The sequence below is a fragment of the Sarcophilus harrisii genome, chromosome 3, assembly GCF_902635505.1.
Source record: "Sarcophilus harrisii chromosome 3, mSarHar1.11, whole genome shotgun sequence".
NCBI classification, from domain to species: domain Eukaryota; kingdom Metazoa; phylum Chordata; class Mammalia; order Dasyuromorphia; family Dasyuridae; genus Sarcophilus; species Sarcophilus harrisii.
In genome coordinates this window covers 169469821-169497562 of record NC_045428.1, presented here as the reverse complement: position 1 = coordinate 169497562, position 27742 = coordinate 169469821, and the positions used below count along the sequence as shown (strand labels likewise).

Here is a 27742-nt window from a genome sequence, read left to right as displayed (position 1 = left end):
GAAGGGCAAAACAATGTTTATTTTTTTTATTGTAGAGTTTATAAGTAGCCACAGAAATTTGTTGAATAGAGTGATTTTGGTCAGATCTTTATTTAAAGAAAATCATGTTGATAGCTATATTGAAGGATTGGAGTGGGCAAAAAAATTTAAGGAGGGGAGACCAAAAATTAAAAAAAAAATCACCTCAATAAATGTAATGGATGTCTTAAATAAGATGATGTCTGTATCTTCAAAGACATGTCAAGATGCTAGAAGTAATGATGGAGGTAAAAAATTAAGTTTTGGCATCTGACTTGTTATATGGGGTGAAAGAAATTGAGGATCCAAGAATAACACTGAGGTTGAAGCCCTGAGATACCAGAAAGATGATGATGATAACCTTGACAGAAATGGGGAAGATTGGCTGGGGAGAAAGATTATGATTTCAATTGAGGACATGGTGAAATTGAGTTATCTGTGGGACATCCAGTTTGAAAAACACAGTAGTTCATTAGTGATGTGGGACTGAAACTCAGTACAGAAATTAGGACTGGATATATAGTGATCTACATTGTGGTGAAGATTAAATTCATAGGAGCTAATAAGGTCACTAAGAGATAAATAGAGAGTAGATTTATTCAACCTTTAGTAGGGCCAGGCACCCCTTGAAGCACTAGTAAAATAAGCAAAAACAAAACAAAACACAAACTTACCTTCAAGGAGTTTGTATTCTAATGGGGGAAGATAGCACATAAAAGAGAAGTTTTAAAAGGGGGGGGGGGGCAGGAGGGAGGAAGAAGGTGAAAGAGTCCAGGCTAAAGAGAAGTTAAAAAAATAAATAAAGTGTAGAACCAGAAATGAAGCAAACATGGCCCAGATTTCTCATGAAATGGGAGTCCAGGCCAAGGATTCATGATCTGTAGAAAGGACCATGGAGCTCTTGACATGGAAATAGAGAAATTTAAGAGTGAAAGTAGAGGGCCAAAGACAGAGTTTTGAGAGTTCTGCTTTCCTCTCTCTCCATGTAGTCAAAGGTCATGATAATGATGATCCTGCAAAGCAATATGAAAAGGAATCATCAGATAGATAGGAGAACCAAGCTAAACCCCAAATATGAAAAGGTATCCAGAAAGAAAGGTTTAAATAGAGTGAAAGTAGAGGAAGTAGAGGTAATGAGAATAATTTGCTTTATTAAGGATATGGTTTAAAAAGAACAAAGAAATATAGCTTGAAGAGATGCTAGAGTCCAAGGAAGGTTATATTATTTTTTAGTCTAAACTTAAGCTCACGGAGTATTTACATGCACAGAAGGAAACATAAAAAAGGATTCTGTGTTGAAACCATGAATCTATTTCACATGCTAATTTTTTAAAAATCCAAGACATTCTCTGTGTTACTTTCAAAGTATAAGTAACTAGTAAAGATGTTTTCAGTAAAGATTGGGAGGAACAGACATATTTGAAAGCCTGTAAGCTTGTCCCATATTCCTTTCACTATTGTCTTTTTATCCACAACAAAAAAAACTACCCCCAGTTAACTGGTGAGACCATCTCAAAAATAGACTATGAGTTAAAATTTTAAGGTCATTATCTATAATGCTCTTTGTTTCAGGGAAAGTACTATAACAATCCTTGAATAGAACAGAATAATTTATGACTCACCCATCCTACTCTTGCCTTCCTTCTACTATCCAACTATAAATACCTTCCTAGGTCTGCCTGATATTCAAAATGACATTATAAATACCCAGAACCAGTTTTTGAGCTGAACTTCTCACTTATCTTGGTCTCTCACAGTTTGTAGGTGGTAGCTGTCTCTGATATAAAATACCTCTCCTTCTCCCACACCCCCCTTTAAAAAATCAAGTAAAAAACAAAATATACATAAACAAATTTTCAGGTGATGGAGCCCTAAAGGATGAATAGAAAAAAATTTTAGTTTAGTTTTTAGTTGATTTTTACGATTTTTAAGAATGTTTTTCAGAGCTTTCTAGAAACAAACAGCATGTAGAATAAGACCCAGCAACAATTGGTTGCCTTTTTGCAAAAGAACATTTTGGATAGGGGAAATCATTTGCCTTTTTTTCCATTTGAGAGTGAGTCAGTTTGTGCTTTGCCTTCATGCAGTGATAATTTTATCTCTTCCTCCATTATCAGTTTTGTGTCATTGGTTGATTAGTTCCTTTTCTTTGATATTTAAGCAAGCTGTTGCCCCATTTTTTATTCTTCTCTTGCTCAGAAACATACCAGGAAAGTGCTTGTTAGTGGCTTCTAGAACACTGCCTGTTTTTCCTCTTTGCCTAGTTTTCCATGGCATAATTTTGTTGTAGCAGCACTTCTGGAGATTTTCAATTAGAGCTCTTTAATTTTTCTCATTATTTTGCCATAAAGTCTTCTCAGATCAGATTATTGTTTTTCTGACTTAAAAGCCATAAAAAAATTAACTGTGAAAATTCTTCCCTTGAAACTTACCTTTATTTTATGTTGAGGAAGTTGAGAGCAAGAGAGTATCCCTGAAATCAGCCAGCTAATTAGTTGTAGAATGTTGACACCTCATACAATTTCACTACATCTTCTGGGCTTTTTGCTCATTTGCGCTTTTTTTTTTTTTTTTTTTTTTTTTCTCTTATCCTCTCTCAGCTTTTTGCTTTTATAAATCGGGAAGGCCTGGAGAGTAATGATCTCACCCCCTCTGCTCTGGGATCTCCTGGAATGCTTCAGTAGTTGGTAATGATAGGTGTTAACCATGGGTTTCATTAAATTCAAGAGGGAAAGAGTATAGCTTGCTGTTTTTGTTTTGTTTTTTTCTTTTTCAAATAGAGGTTGTAGAGAGGTACTATTGATATAGATGGTACATTCACTTTCAGAAGAGGCTACTTTATTGTTAATTTTGCTTAATTGTTTTAGTTTGTTGCAAGAGACCTCATGGAGTGGGAATAATCTCTAAATACTTCTAATATAAAAATAAAACATTTTAAAAAATTAAATGCTTTTATTAATGAGATTATGTGTATTATACTAAGCTGCAATCGGAAAATGACAATCTCTATTCTCAAGGATCTAAGATGAAATGTATACAAATTAACCTTCTGGATCCTTGATTTAGAATGAAAAAAGGGAAGGAGGGAAAACGGAACAAGCATTCATTGAACTTCCATATATCGGGCACTGTGCAGTATTATTTAATTTGTTTCTCAAAAATTTTAGGGCTCCATCACCATTCTGTAGTTGAGAAAAGGCAGGAAAAAGTTTAAATCACAATGACAAGTCACAGAGATAGTGAATGTCTGAGATTTTATTCCAGGCCCAGAGTTCTACCCACTAAGCTACTTAGCTATCTAAAAAGGGGTATATGAGAGGTAAAAACTGAGTCCTCAGTAAAAATCCTGCTTTTCACAAGTGGAAATGGATTCCCATTTAGATATAAGGGATGATGGTATGTATGAACATATGGACACAGGAGTGAGCAAGACAAGATCCGGGAATGGCTAGCAATACAGTTTGACTAGAATATAGTTGATGTAAAAACAAGTAGTTTAAAATAAATCTTGAAAAGGTAAATTGTTAGAATCTCTGATTGTCACAATAAGAAGTTTATATTTTATCAATGGGGAGTTGTTTAAGGTTTTTGAGTAGATAAGTGATGTAAAAATCAGGCTTGTTCATTAAAATCAATTAGGAAATTATTAAAGTAGCCTGGATGAGACAAGGCCAAAATTAGGCTAGTGAAAAAGAAGATAAATTGCCCTGATAGATTTGATAGGATTTATTAACTAATTAGATGGAAAATCAGAGAAAAATGACTCAAATGGTTCCAACTTAGGTGACTGAATAGGGTGGAAGACAAGGTAAATGGCAGATTTGTGGAAGCCGTTTTATCAATGTTCAATTTTGAATTGTAATATAATATCTGAGAGGCAATTAGAAATCTTAGGAAAGATAATAATAGTTGATATTTACATAACACTTACTATGTGTCATGCATTGTGCTGAGCACTTCAAAATTATCATCTCATTTGATTCTCATAACAACCCTATTACCATCTTATAGATGAGGAAACTGAGGCAAATTCATTAATCAATTCGGGGCCAAGTAGCATTTGAAGTCAGATCTTGACCAAGTTCTAGGCCTTGAACTTTATCCTCTTTGCAACCTAGCTTGCCCCCCTTGTAAATAAAAATTTATATAGAGGCAGTCATTGAAGTCATAGCATTACTTAAGTATTAAACATCTGCTCTGTATGGGGTAGCTAAATGGCACAGTGAGTGGATTGAGTGCCAGGCTTAACGTCAGAAAGACTCATCCTCCTAAGTTAAAATATAGCCTTAAACATTCACTAGTTATATGATCCTGGACAAGTCACATAACCCTGTTTGTCTCAATTTCCTCATCTGTCAAATGAGATAGAGAAAGAAATGACAAAGCACTCCAGTATTTTTACCAGAAAAAAAATCTAATAAAATTATGAAGAATTGGATGTGACTGAAATACAACAAAAATGTTCCAGGCACTATGTAGATGCTGGGAATACAAGTAATAAGAAAGTAATGACCCCTACTCACAGTGAGCTTACATTGTGATCAGAAGTGGATAGGATAGTTTTAAGGAAGAGATTTTAAAAGAAAAGGTTCAAAAGAGAACCTTGAGGAGATGGTGACATATCTATTCTTAGCATGAATTGGAAGTGGAATCTGTAAAATAGATGGAGAAATGGCACAACAGGTAAGAGAGCCGACTAGGGGGTGTTGGTGGGGAACTGAGGGAAGAGAAAATATAAGAAGGAAGGGATAGATTGACAGCATGTATCTCACTAGTCATTTTTCTGCTTTAAACTGAATTAAAAGTGATGATTTTAGCAGTCCATGGTCCCTAAAGAATTTATATATGAGCTTTTTTTTTTTTTGATTGTGGTTAGAAGATAGTAAAAAGAACACTAGATTGTAATTCAAGAGGATTTAGATTCATATCCTATATGTCCATGGACAAACTATTTTAACTTTCTAAGCCTCAGTTTCCTTATTTGTAAAAATGAAGAAGTTGAACTAGAAACTTAGCACAAGTAGGTGCTTAACAATCTTAGATTAATTACTAATTAATTCTCATGAGATTTTTAGTATTACTCTGAAATGGGTCACATAGCCCTTGGTATTTAAGTCATTCAAAAATAGACTACAGAACTACCTCTGATAATCTTATCACATAATTGGATCTGGAACATCAAAGCCCAAAGAGGACAATTAGATTTATGATTAAAATATTCTGTACTGAAAGTTGATATACCATCATGCTGCTGTATTGAAGTTTCATTTGTGCACCTCATTTTTCTGACCCCAGAGATTAAGAGCCACATTCTGAACTCCTTGTACTTTTAATCAAAAGATCTCAAATCATCTCATAAACTTGTATTAAACTTTATACTCACATCTGCAGAGCAAATATATGCTAGGAATGCATTCTCAGTAGTTAAATAGACCATATGCACGTACTGAGGTATTGGCAAAGCGCAGAGTAGACATTCTGAGCCCTGATTTATGAAGCCCTGTTTTCAATACTCTAGATTTGTGCCTCCTCCAATTTGATGTTTGCTTTCACTTGTTTGTGGCTTCATTCTGTACTGATTAAAGTTTATACAGGCATAGACTTTGCTTGACAAAAATCTCAAAAGAACCTTCCCTTCCATCATCTTTTGTGACACTGGTCACTTGAGAGAATGGTTCACCACTTGACCTTAGATTAAGGATTATTTAGTAGGCTTTCATGCTTGCAAGTGAGAGATTTCTTTTTTCACACTTCACAAAATTGTGAGTACTTTTAAATAAGCTATATCTCAGCTGCCCAGTACACTCAGACTTCTGGTACTATTGTATCCTGATTTGTTTTACAATAATCTGGACTCACTGCATGTGAATGTTTTGTTCACATCAGGAAACGTCTGTCTAATTTCACACAATTCATAATCTCGTGGGAGGCAAAGAGATAGGAATTTTGTTACAATGAGATGGAAATGTTCAGCTTAAACCAATGCCTAATCGTATGGCTTCAGCAAAGTTACATTATATAATAATTTTTTTTTAAACCCTCAAATTTCTACTTTTTGAGATAATCCAAAAGATTGTAATAGTTTATGGAGTTATTTTTTTAATCATTTGTCTAATAATTTTCTCTCTACTGACAACGGAGATGCTTCATCCTACTTCATTAATTATCATCATTCCTTTTCACCACCTATCTGTTTTTCACTGGTAGCTTCCTGCCAATGTTGATTTAAAATTTGGGCCTCTTTGCCTCTTATAATTTACACAGAAAATGGTTCTCTGGCTGAGAAGAGCATATTATTTTCTGTATGTTCAATAAAGGAACCCCCTAGGTACCTAGATATTTGTGTTTGCCTTCTAATTATCCAATATGGCACTGGCAGAACAGAGGTAGATATAGAGTGAGTATTTATTAAGCACATACTGTGTGTCATCATGATTCAAATGTCACATACCATGATCCAAATACAAACAAGTCTACATTTTAATTAAAGAAAGCAGTCGGCAAGGATGGTGTGGGGGTGGAAGAGTCTTTCTAATTGAATTGTAAGAAAAGTGAAGTAAGACTACCCTCCCCCAAAATAATGATCCACAGTGGCAAAGGAGGAGAGGTGAGGAGTTCATGCGAGTTTCATAAAGAATAAGTATTGATAATACTTGTGGTCCATTAATTTTGACTCTTCTAAAAGTCTAAAGTAATGGTGACACCCCCCCTTCCTAATTACTCTATAGAGATCTTGGATGATAGATAGCAAGTTGATTAAGTTCTTTGGCCTAATTTTCACTGTTTAAGGTTTAAGATGATAGGTAGATTTAGCAACATGTATGTGTGTATATATATATGTATGTTTGTATACATATAGTTGAGGCAATTGGGATTAAGTGAGGGTCACAGCTAGGAAATGTTAAATGTCTGAGGCTGAATTTGAACTCAGATCCTCCTGGGCCAGTTATCTATCCACTGAGCCATCTAGGTGCCCTGAAAGTTACACACACACACACACACATATTCAAACCCAATTACATACAAATGGTATTGTGTTTTTTTAATGTACCCATTATAGCACCTTGAATATAGACATTCAATAAATATTTATTGATGAGTCTATTATCCATTCTTGACAGCTGAGTCACAATAATTTATAGGTACTGCTTTTTTAGCTCATAGTCTTGCTACCCATTCAAAATTTATGCTTCTCTCAAGCAAAAATACAACTTTTTTTATACTGTCAGAAAGCCCTCCTGGGCTTTATACATAGTAGAAAACTGCATTAAGTCCAACAGAATAACCACTTCTTCTGTGTTCAGGAAAGAAGACATTGCCAGGAAGGGCTTGTGAAATGAAGGTTACCAAGTGAATCAGTGTAAGAACTGATAGTTGTCTCTTCTGATTCTTGTGATATAAACTCAGGAAAGCAAGGGACAAGAAAGCCTGGGTTAAATAATCATTCTAAATTGAGCATGCTAGCAGTATTCTTCTAGATCAGTGGGGATACTGGTAAAAAGTGAAGACAAATCAACATGTACCTACATGGATTCTCTAAAGCCACTTATAAACTTGAACATAACAAAGGATATGGTGGCCCTTGCCCTAGCTCACTAATTTACTTGTCAAAGCAAAAAAAAAATTCTTTCTCAAACCATGTTATAGGGTTTTTTCCTTACAACTTAAACTTTTTTTTTCCAATAGTATTTTAGTTTTCCAAATACATGCAAAGATAGTTTTCTTTTTTTAATTAAAGCTTTTTATTTTCAAAATATATGCATGGATAATTTTCAACAATCACCCTTGCAAAACCTTGTGTTCCAAATTTTTTTGGTCTCCTTCTCTTAACTCCCCCTCTCCCCAAGACAGCAAGCAAATAAACTTTTTTTTTTTTGTTGTTTTAAAGGGTGGGAAAGAATTGAACAATTGAAGTTAAGAAGGGGAAAACATTTCAAGCACTGGAAATAGGCTCTTGGTTGGTAAACATTAAATTGATTTATTCCCAAATATATTTCAGATGTGGAAAAAGTGTAGCAGAAAGAGCATTGGATTTGCCATCAGAATTAGGTTTCAGCGCTGGTACTTCCACTTCTGCAGGACCATGGGCAAGCTACTTAATCTCTCAGCCTCCATATCCTCATCTATACAGTGACAGTAACTATCTGTGATACTTACTTGACAGGATTATTGTAAGGAAAGCATTTTTTGTATCTCTAACTCATAAAGTGCTATATAAATAATCAAAATTATTATCTTTCCCTGACTCACGAGGTGAACTGGCTTTACCACTTACCACAGCTCTGCTCAGTTTGGTGCTATGATTAAAAATAACCAAGGATTCCATGTTGCCTATAGAATTAAGTCCAGCCTTCTTGCCACTTTCTGATCCCAAACCATCTTTCCAGAGTTTAACTAATCCTCCCTTATGTTTCGGCCAAATAGAATCACTAATTCCTGAATTATGATCTTCAGAACTATTATAAATACAATTTGCTGTTTCTGTGCCTTGGAGAGTTCTTTTGATCTCATCTTGAGGTTTCAGAATTTTCCTAGCTTTCAAGTTCCAGTTCCAATGCCACCTTCTCCAGGAAAATTCCTCAGATTTTTTTCAACCTTAAACCACTAACACTTCCAATTAGCATTTGTTTTGCCTATTGGGTGCTGAACTCTGTGCTAGGCATTCAGAGTTACATCATGAACTTGCAGCATATGGGGGGGCGGGGATCCGCAGCAGTTTCTTGAAAGAAAAATTTTGATCCTAGAGGAGAAGAGAAAAAATAAAGAGACAAAGATGGAGAGGAAAGAAGAGGAAAATGGACCTAGGACTATTCCTTGGGCTGCATTTTATGCTTGCTGGGACTAGCAGAAGACTTCTTACTCACTTGGTAGAAACTGTGATGAGGCATTTTAATAGTCATTCTCAAGAAGGTGGAATAAGTTCTCAGTAATGCTTTGGAAGCATTAGCTTCCAAGAAATTCAAGCTCTATTTCAGAGATTTAAGACATAGAGACTTCTGTGAGTGTCCAGTGAACAAGTTACTATCACTATTTTTGATCATTGTCTAAGTAAGAGATGTCAAACTCTCAGCTAAACTACAAATGAAGAACCATATTAAAATGTAATTGAGAAATGTTTAACAAGCTAATTAAAAATTAATACAGCATAGTTAATATTTGTGGTTTTCTTTGTTAATATGTAGTAACACAGATCCATTTCTATTGAAATATGACTCTACTGCTCTAGATTACAGTGTTGGGTTGACAAGTCATTGAGGGAATAGATAAGTAAACTCAAAATTTTTAGTCCCTGAAGGGTAAAAATGATCACGGTAGTAAGTGATGGCAAAAACGTTTGAGCATTGATTTTATTCTTTGTTACTTACCTTATCTTGTATTATTTTTAAAATAAATATTATTGTGATGTTATGATTTATTCTGACTGGTTGAAGACAAAAGAAATTCAAGAGAAAAAGGGTGGCTAAAAGAGCAAGAAAATAAGACTTTCAAGGACATTGGGTAGATCTTCTGTAGAGGATTTATAAGAGGATCTGGTTGAGAATCACCAAGACTCAGAAGGTGTATAGTATGGCTTTCATTCTGCACTACTGGAGACAGGTATAAGTGAGATCATTAATTATGAAGGAACAAAAGTATAAAGTTTAAGACTTTAAAAGATAATTCGTATCTCCAATTTGAAATCTAGTTCAGGAGATTGCAATGATTAACTTTAAAAAGATAAAAATAAAAGAGCTATTTTACCTGGAAAAGTGAAGTAAATCTGCATTCCAGGCATAAGGGAGAAGCTTATTCAATGTCATGAACTGAGAGAGAGAATCCTAAGTTTGATAAAGAAATAATAAAAAAAACTTGGTTTGACTAGAAGATAGCATATTTTTATTTTTTATTTGTTTTTATTTTGTTGTTGTTGTTGTTTTTTGTTTTTGTCTTTACCCAGCTTTAGACAATGGACTTATTTTACTTATAGAGAATTTTGTTTTTTTTTCCCAGTTATGTGTAAATAAATCTGGAGCATGTAAATGCCAAACTGGACACTTTCTATTTATGCTAAAGGGAGTTGTTGAAGCTTTTTGAGTAGGAACTTCATATATTCAAACCTGTGTTTTAAGAATCTTAGTTTGGCTGCTGAAAGAGGTCCCCGAAAGAGGAGAGATTGGCAACAAGGAAGATCAGTTAGGAAGCTATTTCAAAGGAAAAGGCTCTATGAGTACAAAAATACATATAGCTCTTTTTGTGGTAGGAAAGAATTGGAAATTGAGGGAATTCCCATCATTTGGGAATAGCTAAACAAACTGTGATATGATTGTGATGAAATATTAATGTGCTATAAGTTATGATGAGGAGGGAAATTTTTTCAGAAAAGTCTGGAAAGACTCATATGCACTGATGCAAAGTGAAGCGAACAGATCCAGGAGACCATTGTACATAATAGCCACAACTACGCTCAATAGTGAACTACTTTACTATTTTGATTGATTCATTGATACAAGACAATTCCAAAAAATTTATGGTGAAAAATACAACCTGACTCCAGAAAGAAAACTGACAAAGTCTTCAGTGTAGAATGAAGCATATTGTTTTTCTCCTATATGGAATGTTTTGCATGACTTTATATGTATAATGCATATCATATTACTTCTCAGTGAGTGATGAAGGAAGTGGAGAGGGAGGAAGAGAATTTGGAACTCCAAATTTTTAAAACTGAATGAAAGTCTCCCTCCCACACACACTATTTCAGTAGCCTAGATCAGAACTTGATTAAAATGTAATTGGTAAAATAATAATAATAATAATTATAAATGTAATTAGTAAATGGTTAACAAAATAAAAAATGTAATTAGTAAAATAATAATAATAATTATAAATGTAATTAGTAAATGTTTATGTTTTATTGTATTTTATTTATTTTGTTAATGTCAATGTGTTTACTAAATCAGTATGTAGTATAGTATACCTGGATTTTAGCAGCCCCTGCTTCTACTGAATTCTATTGAATTTGACACTACAGTGTCAAAAGGATATGGTAATTGGGGACCTGGATTATATGAACAGAAATATGAAGTATGTATGAAGTAATAGAAATACATACTTCATATGTGTTTGGGAAGTATGATTTCTGTTTTGGATATGGGATAAAAGTATCACTGGATAACCTGGATTTTATTTCTTCTCTGTTTCTTCATCTGTAAAATAGGTCTAAGAGTACTTACTTTCCAGGGATTGTGAAGCTCAAATAAGATAATTATAAATAAAGTGTATAATACCTGATGCATAATAATTTCTGCATATATTAGTGATAGTGATGCTGGAAGATGATGATGATGATTTTTGAGATATTAGTGGGATATCTAGTTGGCAAAATCCCATAAGATTGCTGGAGGTACACAAGTAGAGCTCAGGAGAAAGAAGGGTTGAACATATGGATGCAGGAATCATCTACATGGCAATGATCATTAGGTCCCATGATACATAATTAAGTCACTAAGAGAGAAGAGTCCTAATTCTGGTTTTATGATATCCCAAGATGTCTTGAACTTGCTCCAATGAAACTCTAAATGATATAAAAACTAATAAGCAATGATGAGTAATCACAGTTCCACTGAAGTTGATGACACGATTGGCACATCCAAAATCCTACTTCTCACTTTTTTTTGTGTGTGTGTGCCAGAGACAATGTGTGCCATAGGATTGCTCTTTTGCCTAATATTTCTTGTTTCTTCCATAAAATAGGTATCAAAATTCTACTTCTGAGATTTTGGGATAAAACCCATTTTAAAACATATCTTCAAGGTATACTCCATGTTAACTAGATAAATGTTTTTCTCCTAATTTTTCCTCTATTAAAAATACATAACAGGAAAGCTGCCCTTATGATGAGTGATATATTGGAAAGCTGCTTTGCACAGATTTCTGGCAAAGCCATCGTTCTCATTTCCTCTAATCGTGAATTATATCATTCAGGAAAGGCAGAGAAATGGAAATGTATTTGGCTAGTATTGCACCATATAATATAAATCCCAAATTCCCTCACTCAAGAAACATTTATTATTCTTCTTTATTAAAGCACTTTGCTTGACAACAGGAAAGATATAAAATTTTTGTGAGATATGATTTTGTACATTCATGAGGCTTACAGTCTAATAGAAGGATAAAATACCAATATGTAACTTTATTGCTACTACATGTAATAATTCTACCTCTGAGTCTCTGCACCTATGAACAGAAGTTAGATCAAGATGAAGAGCCAAAAATTCCTCAAGGTTTCTAGTGAGTTCAAAAGAAAGAACAAGTTTTTGGGGAAACATAATTAGTTTAGTTTTTAAAATTCAATAAACATTTAAGTGCCTAGTACAGGCTTGACACTGCTAAATGCTGGGGATACAAATAAGAAAAAGAAAAATAATGCCTGCCTCCAAGGACTTTATAGTTTAACAGGGGAAGAAAACACAAAAATAAATGGAAAAGAAGGGGCAGTTGGGGGTACTTGGAGTCCAAAACAAACAACTGCAAAAGGCAAGTGTAAGTTAGCTGGAAAGTCCAGATCTTTGACCTCTCTCTAAAGGAAAGCCTTAGAAGGAGTTTAGTGTTCAACTTCTCCCATCTGATTGGAAAGCTAGAGAGTAGAAGGAGACAGAAAAGTATAGTATATCTGCACAGAGTCATTCTGCATGATGATGTCAAATCATCTTTGCTGGGGCATAAGGTTTCTGAGGAATTTAAAGTGGCAGTGGAACATGCAAGAAAAGATAATATTTGAGATGGGGATCTGGATCTAAATTTCAGAAGATTGGCCAGAACTGGAGATACAAATTTGGGAGCCACCTGTATAGAGGGAGTAGTTAAATCCAGGAAAGTGGCTTTAACTTAAATCTCCCCCCAAAGGGGGGGATTGGGGAGAAAGTGGAGAAAAGGGATGATGACATCCTTCAAGACATGCCCAACTTGAGAAGATGGAAAGATAATGAGAGTACAAAGGAGCAAAATTAGTGAAAAGAATCGGGGGAATCAGAAACCAAAGGAAAATAGCCCTACCCACTAAAAGAGGTTGGTAAACAGAACAGTGGGCAGCGAGTATTGTTAAAAAGCCATTGGATTTGATGATTAGAATGGCCTTGGTGATCTTAAATAAGAGAGCAATTTCAGTAGAGTATTGACAGGAGTCAAATTTCCAGAAGTTAAATGAAAAGTGTTTGGTGAGGGGAGGATTCTGGGAAGATGTGTAGGAGATCAGTAAATTTCAAGCTCTCCAAATTTCCTCCACAAAGAGAACAAATTTGAGCCTCAGGGAAAACATAGACTGGTATAAAACCAAGAAAAATTGGGGTAGAATGGAGTGCAAAAAGATCGAAGGAAAGACCCCATGCTCGGGATTAGCCTGTGTGAAGTGCAAATAATTCCAGGCTAGCTCTGCAGAAACAGCCTGTGGGGACCTTTGGAAGGAGCTGGATTTGGATGCAGTCTTAGCAGGAACCACAAAAACAAAAAATCTCCCACACAGTGTTTAAATTTAAAAGTGTATTGGAGGATCCCTAAAATGTATGGGATCTGAGGACCAAGGTCTTTATGAACTAGGGAGATTAGAGAAAGCATTGTGAAGAAAGAGGTACTATTTGAGTTGACTTTTAAAGTGTGGATAGTGGGCTTCAGTTTCCTCTTTTGTTTGGGATAGGTGATCTCTATTCCCTTGCAGCTCCTAAGTCCTCCCATCTTACAACATTCTTCCCATGGGCATCTTCACTTCCACATCGGTTTCTATCAGTCTGCTCTTCCTTTTCTTTGTTTCCTAATAGCCCTCTCTCACCCTGAGCCACCTTAAAGTTAGTCTCCTTAGTCTCATTTATTAAATTATGTTTTTCCTTTGACAGCATTAGCAAGGAGTACAAGTTCAGGTCTAGCCTATACTTGACTTTTCTATCAAATCATGTATTGATTCTTGAATATATATATATATATATATATATATATATATATATATATATACTTGTACATACACACACACACACAGGAATCTATTTCAGCAAAATGTTTGTTTTGTCTCAAGTGAATTTATAAACTTGTAGAACACGTTTTGTTTTTGTTTTGTTTTGTTTTGTTTTTTTTTTAGTAACTGCTTTTCTGTATTTCTTCATAACATAGTACCTCTTAAACCCTGTGGGTGCTCAACACATGTTAACTGATGCTTATTTTTCTTGTAGTTTGAAGGAAGGAAATACTGTGAACATGATTTTCAGATGCTTTTTGCCCCTTGCTGTCACCAGTGTGGTAAGTCCTAGCACCTAAGTGAGATGTGAATCTTTTTTGGATTTCCTCCACATATAAACAAGTCAACAAACCTGGATTAAAAAGTGTAAATCATAATAATAGTTTCCATTAAACCTGCCAAAAAACTTCAACATCCTTAGTGAATCTTTTAAAATGTCTGCAGGAAGAAAAATAACTTTAGGGGCATCAAAACAAGCATACACACACAGCCCACACTGAACTTAATTCATTAGAACTTGATGGCTTTCAGAATATTCACAAATCGATTGCAATTGCCTCAGCCTTCTCTTGGATAACAGCTTTGAAATATACTTCTAATGCTGTTCTACAGCCTACTAGACAGGCCTTTGCTTTCTGGTTCCATGTAAAGGGGAAAAAAAGAAATGAAATCAAAGGAGGAAAACATTCAGCCATTATTCATAAGTTAGCCATGTCTTTTGCTTGTGCTTTTTTCCTTTGCCTGCTTTTTAGCAACTTAGTACTTCCACTAGAATTTGCAGAAGTCGAGAAAAACTGGGATCAGTAGTTCATGAACCTTAGCAAAAGTTTAGTAATAAAAATTAACTATGGCCTAAAAAGGAGATTTTAAGGTATCTCTGAATTTCAACTATTCATGCTGTACTTTACTAGCAATAATATATGCAAATAGAAGAAAATCCATTATATAGTTAAAAAAAAATTTCAGAAATATGGAAAGACCTTAATTTAGAAAGGTCAGGATCACCAGTCACCTTGACCTTTGTCTTGTCATGGACATATGTCAAAGGGTGATGACTTTATGGATTTGCTCTCATATCTAGTTTATTCACAAATTAAGATATTATCCTCATGATTTCATTGGTCCTCTTAGAGAATAAAAATTGAATAGCAGTAGCAAGTGAAAGGTTAAAATAGTGAAAGCATAAAACTACAGCTTGAATAACAAGCATCAGCAGGAAGTCCATAAAATTCTCCTAGAATTTTAAAATTTTATACACGTGTACACACACAGACATAGTCATTAATAGAGAATGAAACTGTCTCTTCTAGAACTTTTATATGTTGTCTTCAGCACTAGCACCTTTGATACCCTTTTAAACAGACTAGGATTTTATTTCTCACAGGTGAATTTATCATTGGTCGAGTTATTAAAGCTATGAACAACAGCTGGCACCCTGGATGCTTCTGCTGTGATCTCTGCCAGCAAGTCCTAGCAGACATTGGGTTTGTCAAGAATGCTGGGAGGTAGGGTATGACTATATCCATGTCAAACAAAAATTCTGATTTCCAGAAAGTGATTATCATAAGAGTAATGTGTATTAATTTCTCCCCTTCCTCTCTTCCAGGGCTTTTTTGAGGTCAGTTCTAGAAATCTGAATAGAAATAAGGCCTGAGTGAGAGAATTCATTAGGTTGACTAAAGTCTCCCGTTCTACTCAATTTCTAGGAAAGGGATCCAGGATGCTTGGAGAAGGTGACATAGGAATGTGTATTCCATTTATGAAGTACATCCTAAGTACCAACCACTGTGCTAAGTAACTTTGATTTATAAAAATCAATCATTTAATTCTCACAACAACTCTTAGATATAAGTGCTATTATTATCATCCCCATTTTACAATTGAGGAAATTTTGGCAGACAGAAGTTAAATGATTTGCCTAGGATTATGCAGCTAGTAAGTGTCTGGCATTTGAACTTAGGTCTTCCTGATGCTTACCAAATATTTGTTGAATTGCATTGAATACAGAAAAGAGATTAAATCATCTGGTATCAAGCAAGAAACTTTGAGACACTTACTTCTGTCTTTAGATTTGTCTTATTCCCAAAGGACATTTTTAATTGACATATTTCTGTTGCCATGATGCTTTCCATTATTATTGTGAATACTGTCTAAATCACATTCTTTGCGATTTTAAAACCAATTTCCTCTGAGAAAAGCCATTACTTCACCCTCCAACTCATTACTTAAATCTTTCCAAAGATTTTATCCATGTAAGTACTGCTTATAGGGACAGATCCCAGCTCCTTGTCCCTGCTATCTTAGGTGGTCTTCATGAATTGTTGCAATCAAATTTTAGTCCTCCACTCATTCTCAGAATCTAATCAGCTGGGCAGGATATGCTGAAATGCCTTTCATTCCTTGAGCTAATTAATAGATGATGAAAAATAGTGTTGTCTTTTTGTACAATGTGGAAAACTACATGTGCAGAATGTTGCATACATTAAGATAGTTACTGTTTTAATCGGTTTTGCTTAACTGTTTTTGATACTTGTAAGAGATTTATCAGGAAATGGCTATTTTCAAAGATATCTCAAGAGATCATTTATATCATCAAAGATATAAAACATTTTTTTGTTTTAATTAAATTTATTTTTTCTGGCATGTGTGTTTGTGTATATTAGTGTTTTTTATAACAAACTTTTTTTTAAATCATCTTTACATAGCAGTAAGTCTTAAATAATTATATGAGGTTGTATGAATATTTCTGTTGTAGTTATTCACTAACAAATACTAAGAAGTGCTCCATTTCTTTTACTACCATCCCCTTCAGACTTTCATGACTCAGTGAAAAGTATGCAGAATTTGGAATCAGAAGATGTAGGTTAGAATGCCAGCTCTGCTACTTAATATTGGGCAATTCACTTAACCTCAATTGCCCTCAGTTTCCTTATCTATAAAATCTATGATTCTATGCTCATTTCATCTTGCTAAATGTTTAGGCCCCCTGGTGGCTAAAGATTAACTCACTTTGGTTTTAGATTTATTTTTTTCTTTTTGAAACTTGGGACGCCCTTACAAAATTCTATTTTATTTTTCTAGGTCACTGGGAAAAGCCTTAAAAGTTTTTTCTTAATTTCAGTATATAATATTCCATATAAACAAATTTACTGGATTTGGTCTTCTTTCTTGGCTCTTGTAGACATCTTTGTCGTCCTTGCCATAATCGTGAGAAAGCCAGGGGCCTTGGGAAATATATTTGCCAGAAGTGCCATGCCATCATTGATGAGCAGCCTCTTATATTCAAGAATGACCCTTACCATCCAGATCATTTCAACTGTGCCAACTGCGGGTAAAATGTTTTAAGAGTTTTACTTTATTTAAATCAGAATAGTTTAATTTGGTTTGATTTTAATTTGAAAAGAACAGTTTCTGTCTTAAAACAAAACACTTCTTCCTTTAATGTCATGGGGTATGCATTTTCAACCAATTAGCTATCAACAACAGAAAAATGCCCATTTAAAATTTGTTCTGTATGCTATATTGTTGGGAGTTTAAAGGTTAAAATAAAATTCTTCTGTGTTATCAACTAGAAAGCTTTCAAAGATTTAATCATATAACTTAAGAATTATGTGCTCTCATTCTTGTGACCCATTGGCCATTTAGTTTCTATTAACACCTTCATTAGAGATGTGAATATTATTACATAGGAAATGTCAGATGGAAATGAAACTCAAACCATTCTTTTTGATTTATTTTAGCAGCCTTGGCAAATGATGTAATGAAACAGAAGAGAAACTGACAGAAAATTTAATTTTTTTCTTCTTTAGGTTTCAGTCAAGTTCTTCCCATTTCATACTACTTATTTATTAATACAGAAATGACTGTTCTTCATAGCAACATTATATTATGAATAATATTAAATAAAATTGGTTTCTAGCTTAGTTTTGAAAGATTCCCTCAGTTTGATTATGTCTATTTGTTATGAAGATTTTGCTTGTCTTTTTTCCCCCTGGGAGAGTGCAGTAGAAGAGAAAAATTATATTTTTGCTAATACAGAAAAAAAGTAAAAACTCCCTCAGCTTTGATAGTTGCATTGAGACTGATCTTAGAAATGGTGATTGTTTTTGCTATAACGTGTAAATGAGAGGATCTAGAATAAAATGAGATTACATGATAGAAAAAAGATAAATATGATTGTTTAATATGGTACTATATATCTGACTTTCCCTGCAGCCTATCCATATTATGTTATCTTAAAGGATTTTTGGTTATACTGTAACCATCCTGGATGATTTTGATAAGAATTGAAGGGCCCAGTCTTTTATTAGCTACTGTGATTCCCATTTCTCTCTTAATTACTTGAGTTTTAAGAAAATAGAAACCAAAAAATGAAAGTGAGATAAAAAGAGACGCTCTAATGATGTTCTTAAAAACAAAATCATTTCAAAGAGTGCATAGGTGAAGAATACTGTTTTGGGTTTTTTTGTTTTGGTTTTGGTTTTGGTATCCTTTGAATGTAGGAATATGTGCTAATTTTGCTGACTTTTTTGGGGGGATAGGAAAGAATTGACTGCTGATGCTCGTGAATTGAAAGGAGAACTATATTGTTTGCCATGTCATGACAAAATGGGAGTTCCCATTTGTGGCGCCTGTAGACGGCCTATCGAAGGACGTGTTGTAAATGCTATGGGCAAGCAGTGGCATGTGGAGGTAAGAACTAGGTTGTGAGTAATTTACTGGTAAAAAAAAAAAAAAAGGGGGTGGGGGAATGGTGGTGGAAAGAGTTAAATAAACAATAATGTATTGGAATACTATAAAACAATGAAGGCAAATCAAAGGAATGTAAAAAATCTAGAAAAATTTTTATGAAATAATGAAAAGGGGGGGGGAACAGGATATATACTGATAAAATCAATAGAGGAGAAAAATGAAGGACACAGAATCCTGATGGAAGTTGAGAAGTTAAAAAAACATTGTAAGATACTTTGTGTTGAAATGTATTTAAATATAAATAGCTACCAAATGTGTTTAATTAATTATATTGATGCCAAACATTAGTTGTGGAATCAATTTTTTAAAAGAAAAATGTTATTAAAAAAGAGTCACTCCTGAAATATCAAGAATATCTCTTAATTTTCAAATAAATACAGAAAACTATTAGACTTTTCATTGTGAGATGAAACACTGAGATCACTTAACACTTTTAAGATCTTTCATATTAATGGGAACAGTTGTTTCCAATCTGAAGTACATATACTACACAAATCTTCTCAAGAGCAGAGGTAATATTTTATAAATAACTTTTATCCTACTGAAATATTACAGTTGTTGTTGAGTTAGTGAAAACATTTATGGAATACAGAGAGAGAATGGCTTAGAAGATAAGGTAGGAAAGGGAGGAGGGAGCATTGTAGAGCATTTGAAAAACTTGAAAGAGATGACTGAAGGAATAATTCCTATTGACCAAAATCAAATGAATGAGATTTAGATGAAAAATCTCAGTGGCAGCAACTTGCTGAAAGACAAGCCAACTGATCTCTTACATAATCCAAAATTCCATATTGATTTATAGTTAGTGAAGTCACAGAATTGTTATATTCTGTAATAGCCTATCTCATTCATACCAAAGATGCTTACAAGGCATGTTTATGGTAACAACTTATCTCTGTACACCTTATTTTCACTCTCAATCAAATACAAAGGAAGAAATGAACTGGCAATTGAACATAATTTGTAGGTATCTGTTCCAAAAACTACATAAAAAATAATGCTATTTACTGACAAGCCAAATCAAGGGACTTAACTTCACTATGTTTTGATAAATATCTAACAGTTTTGTTATAAAAACCTATTTGGTACTAACTAAAATTTTAGTAAATTTTAAATTACATATACATATGTGTATGTGTATGTATGTGTGTGTGTGTGTGTGTGTGTATATATATATGTATGTATCACAGACACACAATAAACTCCAGAATCTATTTCCTTTTATTTTAAATAGAGGGTGTGAAAAAATTCACTGAAATCTAGAGGTTAAGGTAAGTATAGAATATGAGAACCAAACCAGTTGTTTATACTACACACCAGTACAGAGTATATTTGAGTATCAGATTTGTGCTATAGGTCTTTCTGATATTTTCCCTCCGTATCACTAGAGTTCCTTATTTCTGCAGCAAAAAAATCCTCATCCCTTTTTTTGAATTTGCATTTCAATAAGTCATGTTCCAAAGCAGCCTCTTCTGATTTTTAGAGGACAGAGTATAGAATTTGCTCAATGGTTTAAAAAAAAAAAAAAAAAAAAATGGCCATTTTATCAGATGTAGATTTTTGTATTTCAGATTTTCAATATGCAAGTATAAAAACAAGGCAACTCAGAAATGATCTATACATTTTTTTTTTTTTTTTTTTTTTTGCAGCATTTTGTCTGTGCCAAGTGTGAGAAGCCATTTCTTGGGCATCGTCATTATGAAAGGAAGGGCCTGGCGTATTGTGAAACTCACTACAATCAGGTGATTGTTATATTTTTTAAAACCATATTTGCTTGTTCTTATGAATTTTAAGATTTTGTCTTATAATAAAATAATATAAAAGTTACCTCTTTCCCTCCTTGGCAAAAATTGGGGACTATGGGTATGGAGTACAACTATGTAAGAGGTGGGCTTTTTTTCCTCGAAATTTTTTTCCTTTTATTCACTTGACTTTTCTTCTATTTCTGCTTTGCTGATCCTCAACCCCTACTATTTGCCTCTTCTGCTACTATTCTCTGAATGCTGCTAAAGGATATCATGAAACTATTACGATTGGATCCTTTGTTTTGTTTTGGGTGGTTTTTTGTTTTGTTTTGTTTTGGCCAAATTCCTACTATGGATAATTGGATTGCTAACCTGAAGTGTAATTTTTAATAGTTACCCAATACTTTTTGCTTCTAAGCATAAGAGAGATATAGAATGGTTGTTTGTATTGCCAGTGAAATTTTAAACTTTCCTTTTTTTTTTTTTTTTTTTTTTCCTTCCACAGCTATTTGGTGATGTTTGTTTCCACTGTAATCGTGTTATTGAAGGGGATGGTAAGCCTCTTATAAGATGTCATTATAATTTGAAACATGTAGAAAATTATAAGGAATGAGTTTGCTTTTTTTAATTATAAAATGTGATTATCATCTTCATTTCTCTTTCTACCACTATGGAGTGAGTCTCTGACAATGTGAGCAGAATCAGATTTGTTACCAATAAAAGGAAAGATGTTTAATACCTTGAGTTTAGAATAGTTATCTCATTTTTTTTAAAAAAGCTTTTTATTTTCAAAACATTTGCATGGATAATTTTTCAACATTGACACTTGCAAAGCCTTGTGTTTCAGATTTTCCCCTCCTTTCCCCCACTCTCTCCCCTAGATAGCAAGGAATCTAATATATGTTATACATGTTAAAAAATATATGTTAAATCCAATATGTGTAAACATATTTATACAATTCTCTTGTTGACAAGAAAAATCAAATCAAAAAGGAAAGAAAATGAGTAAGGAAAGAAAATACAAGTGAACAACATCAAAAAGAGTGAGAATATTATGTTGTGATCCACATTCAGTTCCCACAGGCTGCTCTCTGAGTGTGGATAGCTCTCCATCACAAGATCATTGGAACTGGCATAAATCAGAATAGTTATTTCATATCTTATATGAGGCTCATGATTAAAGAAGCAGATTCTAAATGCAGCATTATATTTATTTCAGTCAATTAGTATAAAGCTAAATTCTAAAAGAATTAGATTATGGGCAATTAGGAATTTTAAACAAGGACTTCAGTATGACATAGCACTTGATCCTCTGCTTCTTGTGGTCACAGATGTTCACTCTCACAAGATGTCATTGATGACAATGAATAGTGTGAGAACCATTGTTTTAAATTTTGTACTAATACACAGGGAGTAGGGATTCTGTTTTATTTTCATACTAATTATGGATTAGCAATCATGGAGGCTGAGAGAATATGTTTATAAGGAACAACTCTAGCCTCTCAGGTTGTTTGGGAAGACAACCCTAACCCTGCAAATGCTAATACCCTGGCCCAGGCACCAAGAAACATTTCTGTTGTTCTTATCATCCATATACTTTGGTAATCATGTAATTCTGTTTGACTGAAACAAAAAGGAAACAGCTGTGTTTGGAAATGGTTGTCAAGCACAAATCTACCAGAAACATCCTGGATGCAAGTTTTGAATGTGCTTGTTGCCAGCATGCTTTATTACTCAGGAAGTACTTTCTCAAACAGGCTGCCCCCATGCAATTGGCAAAGGATTAATGTTCAGAAAGCAAGCAATAAAACCTATGAAAGTCACAAATACTTACTTCTTTCCTGTGTAAAATAGCTTATCGGGTAAAAAAAAAAGGAGAGTAATTTACTGGTAAAAAAAAAAAAGGGGGGGGGGAATGGTGGTGGAAAGAGTTAAATAAACAATAATGTATTGGAATACTATAAAACAATGAAGGCAAATCAAAGGAATGTAAAAAATCTAGAAAAATTTTTATGAAATAATGAAAAGGGGGGGGGGGAACAGGATATATACTGATAAAATCAATAGAGGAGAAAAATGAAGGACACAGAATCCTGATGGAAGTTGAGAAGTAAAAAAACATTGTGAGATACTTTGTGTTGAAATGTATTTAAATATAAATAGCTACCAAATGTGTTTAATTAGTTATATTGATGCCAAACATTAGTTGTGGAATCAATTTTTTAAAAGAAAAATGTTATTAAAAAATGGCAAGAGTCACTCCTGAGTTTTATCCTGTTCAAAGGTGAAAAATGAATACCCAATTTGGGGCAGTTAGGTTAAATTTGTGTGAGAGGTTTTGTTTTATTTTTAATTTGGAGACAACACCATTTAATTTAAATCTTTATTAAAAGGTGACTACTGGATACTTTCACTAGTGTTGCCATTGATTGCTGATTCAAGGCAAAGGAATGAAATAGTTTTGGCTACATTTTAAGTTAATGAATTTTAGATATTTTTGACTCAATACCAGCAACTTTGTGACTATTGACAGAATCTGTTACTTTTCTTTCTAGTTGTTTCAGCTCTGAATAAGGCCTGGTGTGTGAACTGCTTTGCCTGTTCTACTTGCAACACTAAGTTAACACTCAAGTAAGTTAATGTGATTTAAGTCCATATGAATCTTTTAGATGTTTAAAAAAAAAAATAAGCAGAGGTAAAGAAAAAGTGGTCCTGTGATTTCAACTTTTTCTCTGTCCTTTCTGTCTGAACTCTTAAAATCAAAGATTCCTTAACTCTTCTGTATTCTTTCTTCTGTCTCTTCTTTGTTCTGCTCAAAGGGATAAGTTTATTGAAATTGATCTAAAACCAGTCTGCAAACACTGTTACGAGAAAATGCCAGAAGAATTTAAACGGCGACTTGCTAAACGGGAGAAAGAAGCAAAGGATAAGGACAAGCAGAAAAAGAAAAAGCCAATCTGTTTGTAAACTTTTCTATCCCTTCTTTCAACATTTCCAGTACTTTCTCCTTTGGTTAGTGCTTTAGGAACTTTTTCTTTTCTTTTCATTTTTTCTCCTTTTTTTCTTTCTTTCTTTCTTTTTTTTCCTCTTTTTTTGCATGTGTTTGACTGTCCAAGAAGTTGAAATACTGGTAATAATTATGTGCATCTGAGGTCTGCCAGTTAGATTACTTATCAACTAATCCTGTTAGGTATGCTTTTTGGTTTTGGGGTTTGGGTTTTTTTTTTTTTTTTTTTTGCAAGACAAATAATTTTGTTTTTACACTCTTTTTATTTTACCTAGATATCAGTGTGTAAAAATGATAGCTAATTATAGCACTTTAAAGTTTGCAAACCATTTTGCAAAAACTCATCTCCATTTTATAGATAAAGGAACTGAGGCAGACTGAAATTGTGACTTGGCTAGTATCATACAGTTAAATGACTAAGACTAAATATGAACTTGGGTCTTCTTGACTCTATCTAGTCCCTCAAAATAAATGTATTTATAGGAGTAAAACATTGATTTTGTTAAATAGAATGGGACAGTTGTGTAAATATTCCTTACTTTTATTCACTTGACTTTTCTTCTATTTCTGCTTTGCTGATCCTCAACCCCTACTATTTGCCTCTTCTGCTACTATTCTCTGAATGCTGCTAAAGGACATCATGAAACTATTACGATTGGATCCATTCTAATTTGTGCTTAATTAAGCTCAGCTGTATTCTCACAAGTGATTTTTGTCTCCTGTTGACTCTCCTCTTTAATCCTTATGCCCTCAAATTTTATCCCTTTTTCTTACTTCAACAGATACCCTCATCTCCTACTCTTGAGTTTCCATTATGGACTCCTTAAGCTCCCTTTTTCTACCTAATAATAATAATAATAGCTAACATTTATAAAGTGACTGTTATGTATTGGGTGTTGTACTAAATACTTTGCAAATATTTTCTCTCCAAACTTCTCAATATCCTTACCTGTTCTTTCTTCATTCCCAACATTTTCTCCAAAAATGATAGTCCTTCTCCTTGCCAAAGCATTTGTAAGGTCATTAAAACCTTCTTATCATTAAATGTTATTTTTTTTTTTCTGTTCTTTTATAACGTTTTTGTTGATCTCTCATTGTTGATCTCCACCATTCTTAATAATGTCTCATTCCCTGGCTTTTCTGATCAAATTCTCATGGTCTCTCTGAACCTCTCTTTAACTCTTTTGTGGGCTCCTCCCAACCTTTAAATTTTTCCTCTGAGATTCATTCAGTCTTTGATACTTTTTTCTTCATTCTTCTTTCTCCTTGGTAAATCCATCAATCCACAGCTTTAGTTGTCACCCTGTGAGGAAGATTTCTAACCATTCTGTAGTTTTTCCACTTATATCAATCTGCCTGATGACTAGTTAGACTAGCTCCACTTTTATGTCCCACCAATACTCAACATGTTCAGAATTTATTTCCTCTTTCCCTCAAAACCTGCCCCTTCTCCTAAATTCTTAGTTGTTATTGATACCACCACTCTCTCTCAAAGGTTCCTGGATTAAAATTACCTTTGATTTTCATCTTTTTTCCACAGCCAATCAGTCACCAAGTCTTATCAAGTCTACATTGACAGTATTTGTCAGATTCATCCTTTACTTTCCACTCCTGTAACTTCAAACCTCTTGACTACACTATTCTAATATCATCCTATTTGGTCCTCAGATCCCCATTCTGTCCAGTCTTTAATTCATCCTTCACAACCTATAATTGTACTTTATTTTTGCATTATTGTGCTTTTTGTTTTTTAATCTTCACTACTTTACAATCCATAGTGGTTTGGCCTACCATTGACTGATGAATAAAATTTAAACTAATCTTGGCATTCAAAACCATCCAGTCTGGTTCTTACCCTTTCAGACTTTTATCATATTACTCCCCTTCATGTATTCTCCTTTCTAGATAAACTACTGCTGATTCCTCTTTCATCCAGTTCTGTTCTGTCTTCATACCTTTGCTTCTATCATCCAATTATACCTAAAATGTTTATTCCCCTCTCTTCCCACTTCCTCAATGCCTTCTTAGTCTTTGAAAGGCCTCTTCTTCCTACCAGCTACAAGGGATTGAGAGCCTCTCTCCTTATCCTACTTCCCCAATTAGATTGTAAACTAGGGAGAACAGGATCTAGATCCTATCCATTTTGGCATTCTTAATAAATAGCATAGTACCTCAAATATATGGAGGTGTATTTTAATCTGATGTATTTTAGCTTTTACTGATTCCTAGCCCACCCTTGATTTACTTTTTCAAAACACTTTATATGTGACTATATTCTTGTGATACCATAATACTTTTGAGTGTTAAACACAGTAGCATTCAACAATTTCATCTGTACGAACCTAAAACGATTCCTTTTTTAAAAATCCTTTCAATAAAGTCACCTGTCTGGCAGACTCTGGCTTCTTTCTCTACTCAAGAATTTATCATTAAAAAAAAAAACAAAAACCTAGCTGTGTGACCCTGGGCAAGTCACTTAACCTCAATTGCCTCAGCCAAAAAAAAAAATTAAATCTTATGTGTCTATTTGCCTTTAAATGGTTTTGATACTTATAATATATATTTAATTCTAGAATTCAAAGAATAGTATTTCATCCTGTTGCATAGCAAGCATGCTTTCCCTGTTTTTCTATTCTTACGGGTTTTGTTTTTTTAAAAATTGACTTATCATAACAATGTTTGCATTTCTTTTTTAAACTTAAAATTTCCATAGAAAGGAATCTAACACAGCAGTAAACATAAAAATATGGAGAGATTATTAAAATCTTTCTAGAAAATAATGTCTAATTTTATTAAAAAGAGTAGAATTTCTCAGTACTTTTAGTAATAGGATCACATTTGTGGAAAAGACATCATCTAATAATAGCATTTGAATTAATGAAAGAAACAGTATCTATTAAGAAATTATTTTGTGGCGAGGGTTGTGCTGAAGTATTTGAGTAGCTAGATCCCTATTAGTACAAATAATGAATCTCCTGAAGTGGCAACATTAATACAAAATTCCTATTATATCTTTCCATTAGGTTGGAACCAGCGAACATATTTTATATAATTATCATTTTAGATAGTGTGAATTTCAATACAGGCCTCCATTTCAGGAGATTCAGGAGGTTCATTATTTGTAGTGATAAAACTTAGCTCTATTTTTATTCCAATTGAAAATAGCACTTTTTTGAATTGCCTATGAAAGAACCTTTTTATAGGAAGATCTAAAAAGTAATTTCCAAATTGATGTAAAAAAAACAAAACAAAGTATCTTCTTAAGAACAAATTATTAATAATTTAATATAACAAAGTTGCTCAAATGTTAAACTTTTGTTGAGGCTCAGTGTTAAGTACTGCTATTATGTTGATTTAAAAATTACTACTTAAAAATAGAATTTTTTGAAATCTAAAATATTTCATCTATTTATCTTTTTTTTTTTGAGTATGACCTTCTCAATCATTGAATACTTGTTGACTGAATTTCAAAGAGTTAGATAATGTTTACAAGTTAGAATATTATTTAATTTATTTAACTCTTATTTAATTTCAAACTCTTGACCCTAGATTCTAAAACTAGCAAATCATTGAGATGGCCTTTTTGAAATGGTATCTACCTTCTGGCAGTAGAAAGGGAGGCAGCACAAATCTTACTTTTTTTTTTTTTTTTTTTTTTTGCTACAAGTTTTGCCATGAAGTGAAAGTTGTGCTGTTTGACCTTTGATATTAATTTAGGATTTGTATATATCTACAGAATAACCTGGGAATGGGAAGATGTCTAAAAATTTTCAAAAACTTTATGATTTCTGTGAAATTTTTTTGTAACATAACCATTTTGTCACTTTACTTTTTTCATGGTTAAAACAACTATTTTTTGGGAAAATCCATTTTAAGGATAAAATCTTCAAAGTTACTTAATCTAAAATTTTTGATAATATACAATGTTGCTACCAAGTGATCACAGCAAACCCGTGATACAATGATGTGTTTATAGTCCCATAAATAATATATGTGTGTGTGTGTGTGTGTATAATAGATTTTATTAAAGAGAAATTAAAAGTACTAGCATTGCTAAAAGATTCTTCAGTTTACCAAAAGTATTTACTAAAAATTTTCTTTAAATAAAGAATTTCCTAATACTTAAAACGGTTAAAATGAGAACACAATAGATGTAGGTTAACATTTCAGGAACATAAACTTTTTTAATGGCAAGCTTCTACAATTTTTTTTAATTGCCTAAAAATGGCAAAGCCAGAT

General features: G+C 33.4%; 1 protein-coding gene across 5 annotated transcripts in view; it reads left to right on the top strand.

The window, feature by feature from the left end:
* The window catches only part of LIMS1 (LIM zinc finger domain containing 1), a 208607-nt gene that overhangs the window by 177756 nt on the left and 3109 nt on the right, over nt 1–27742 (top strand). For all 5 annotated transcript variants that reach the window (XM_031958778.1, XM_031958780.1, XM_031958781.1 and 2 more), the window contains 7 exons: nt 14214–14280; nt 15384–15504; nt 17181–17330; nt 18541–18691; nt 20401–20493; nt 21002–21050; nt 23052–23127. In XM_031958778.1, coding sequence (XP_031814638.1) covers nt 14214–14280; nt 15384–15504; nt 17181–17330; nt 18541–18691; nt 20401–20493; nt 21002–21050; nt 23052–23127 — 707 coding nt within the window. The remainder of the gene's footprint in view (nt 1–14213; nt 14281–15383; nt 15505–17180; nt 17331–18540; nt 18692–20400; nt 20494–21001; nt 21051–23051; nt 23128–27742) is intronic.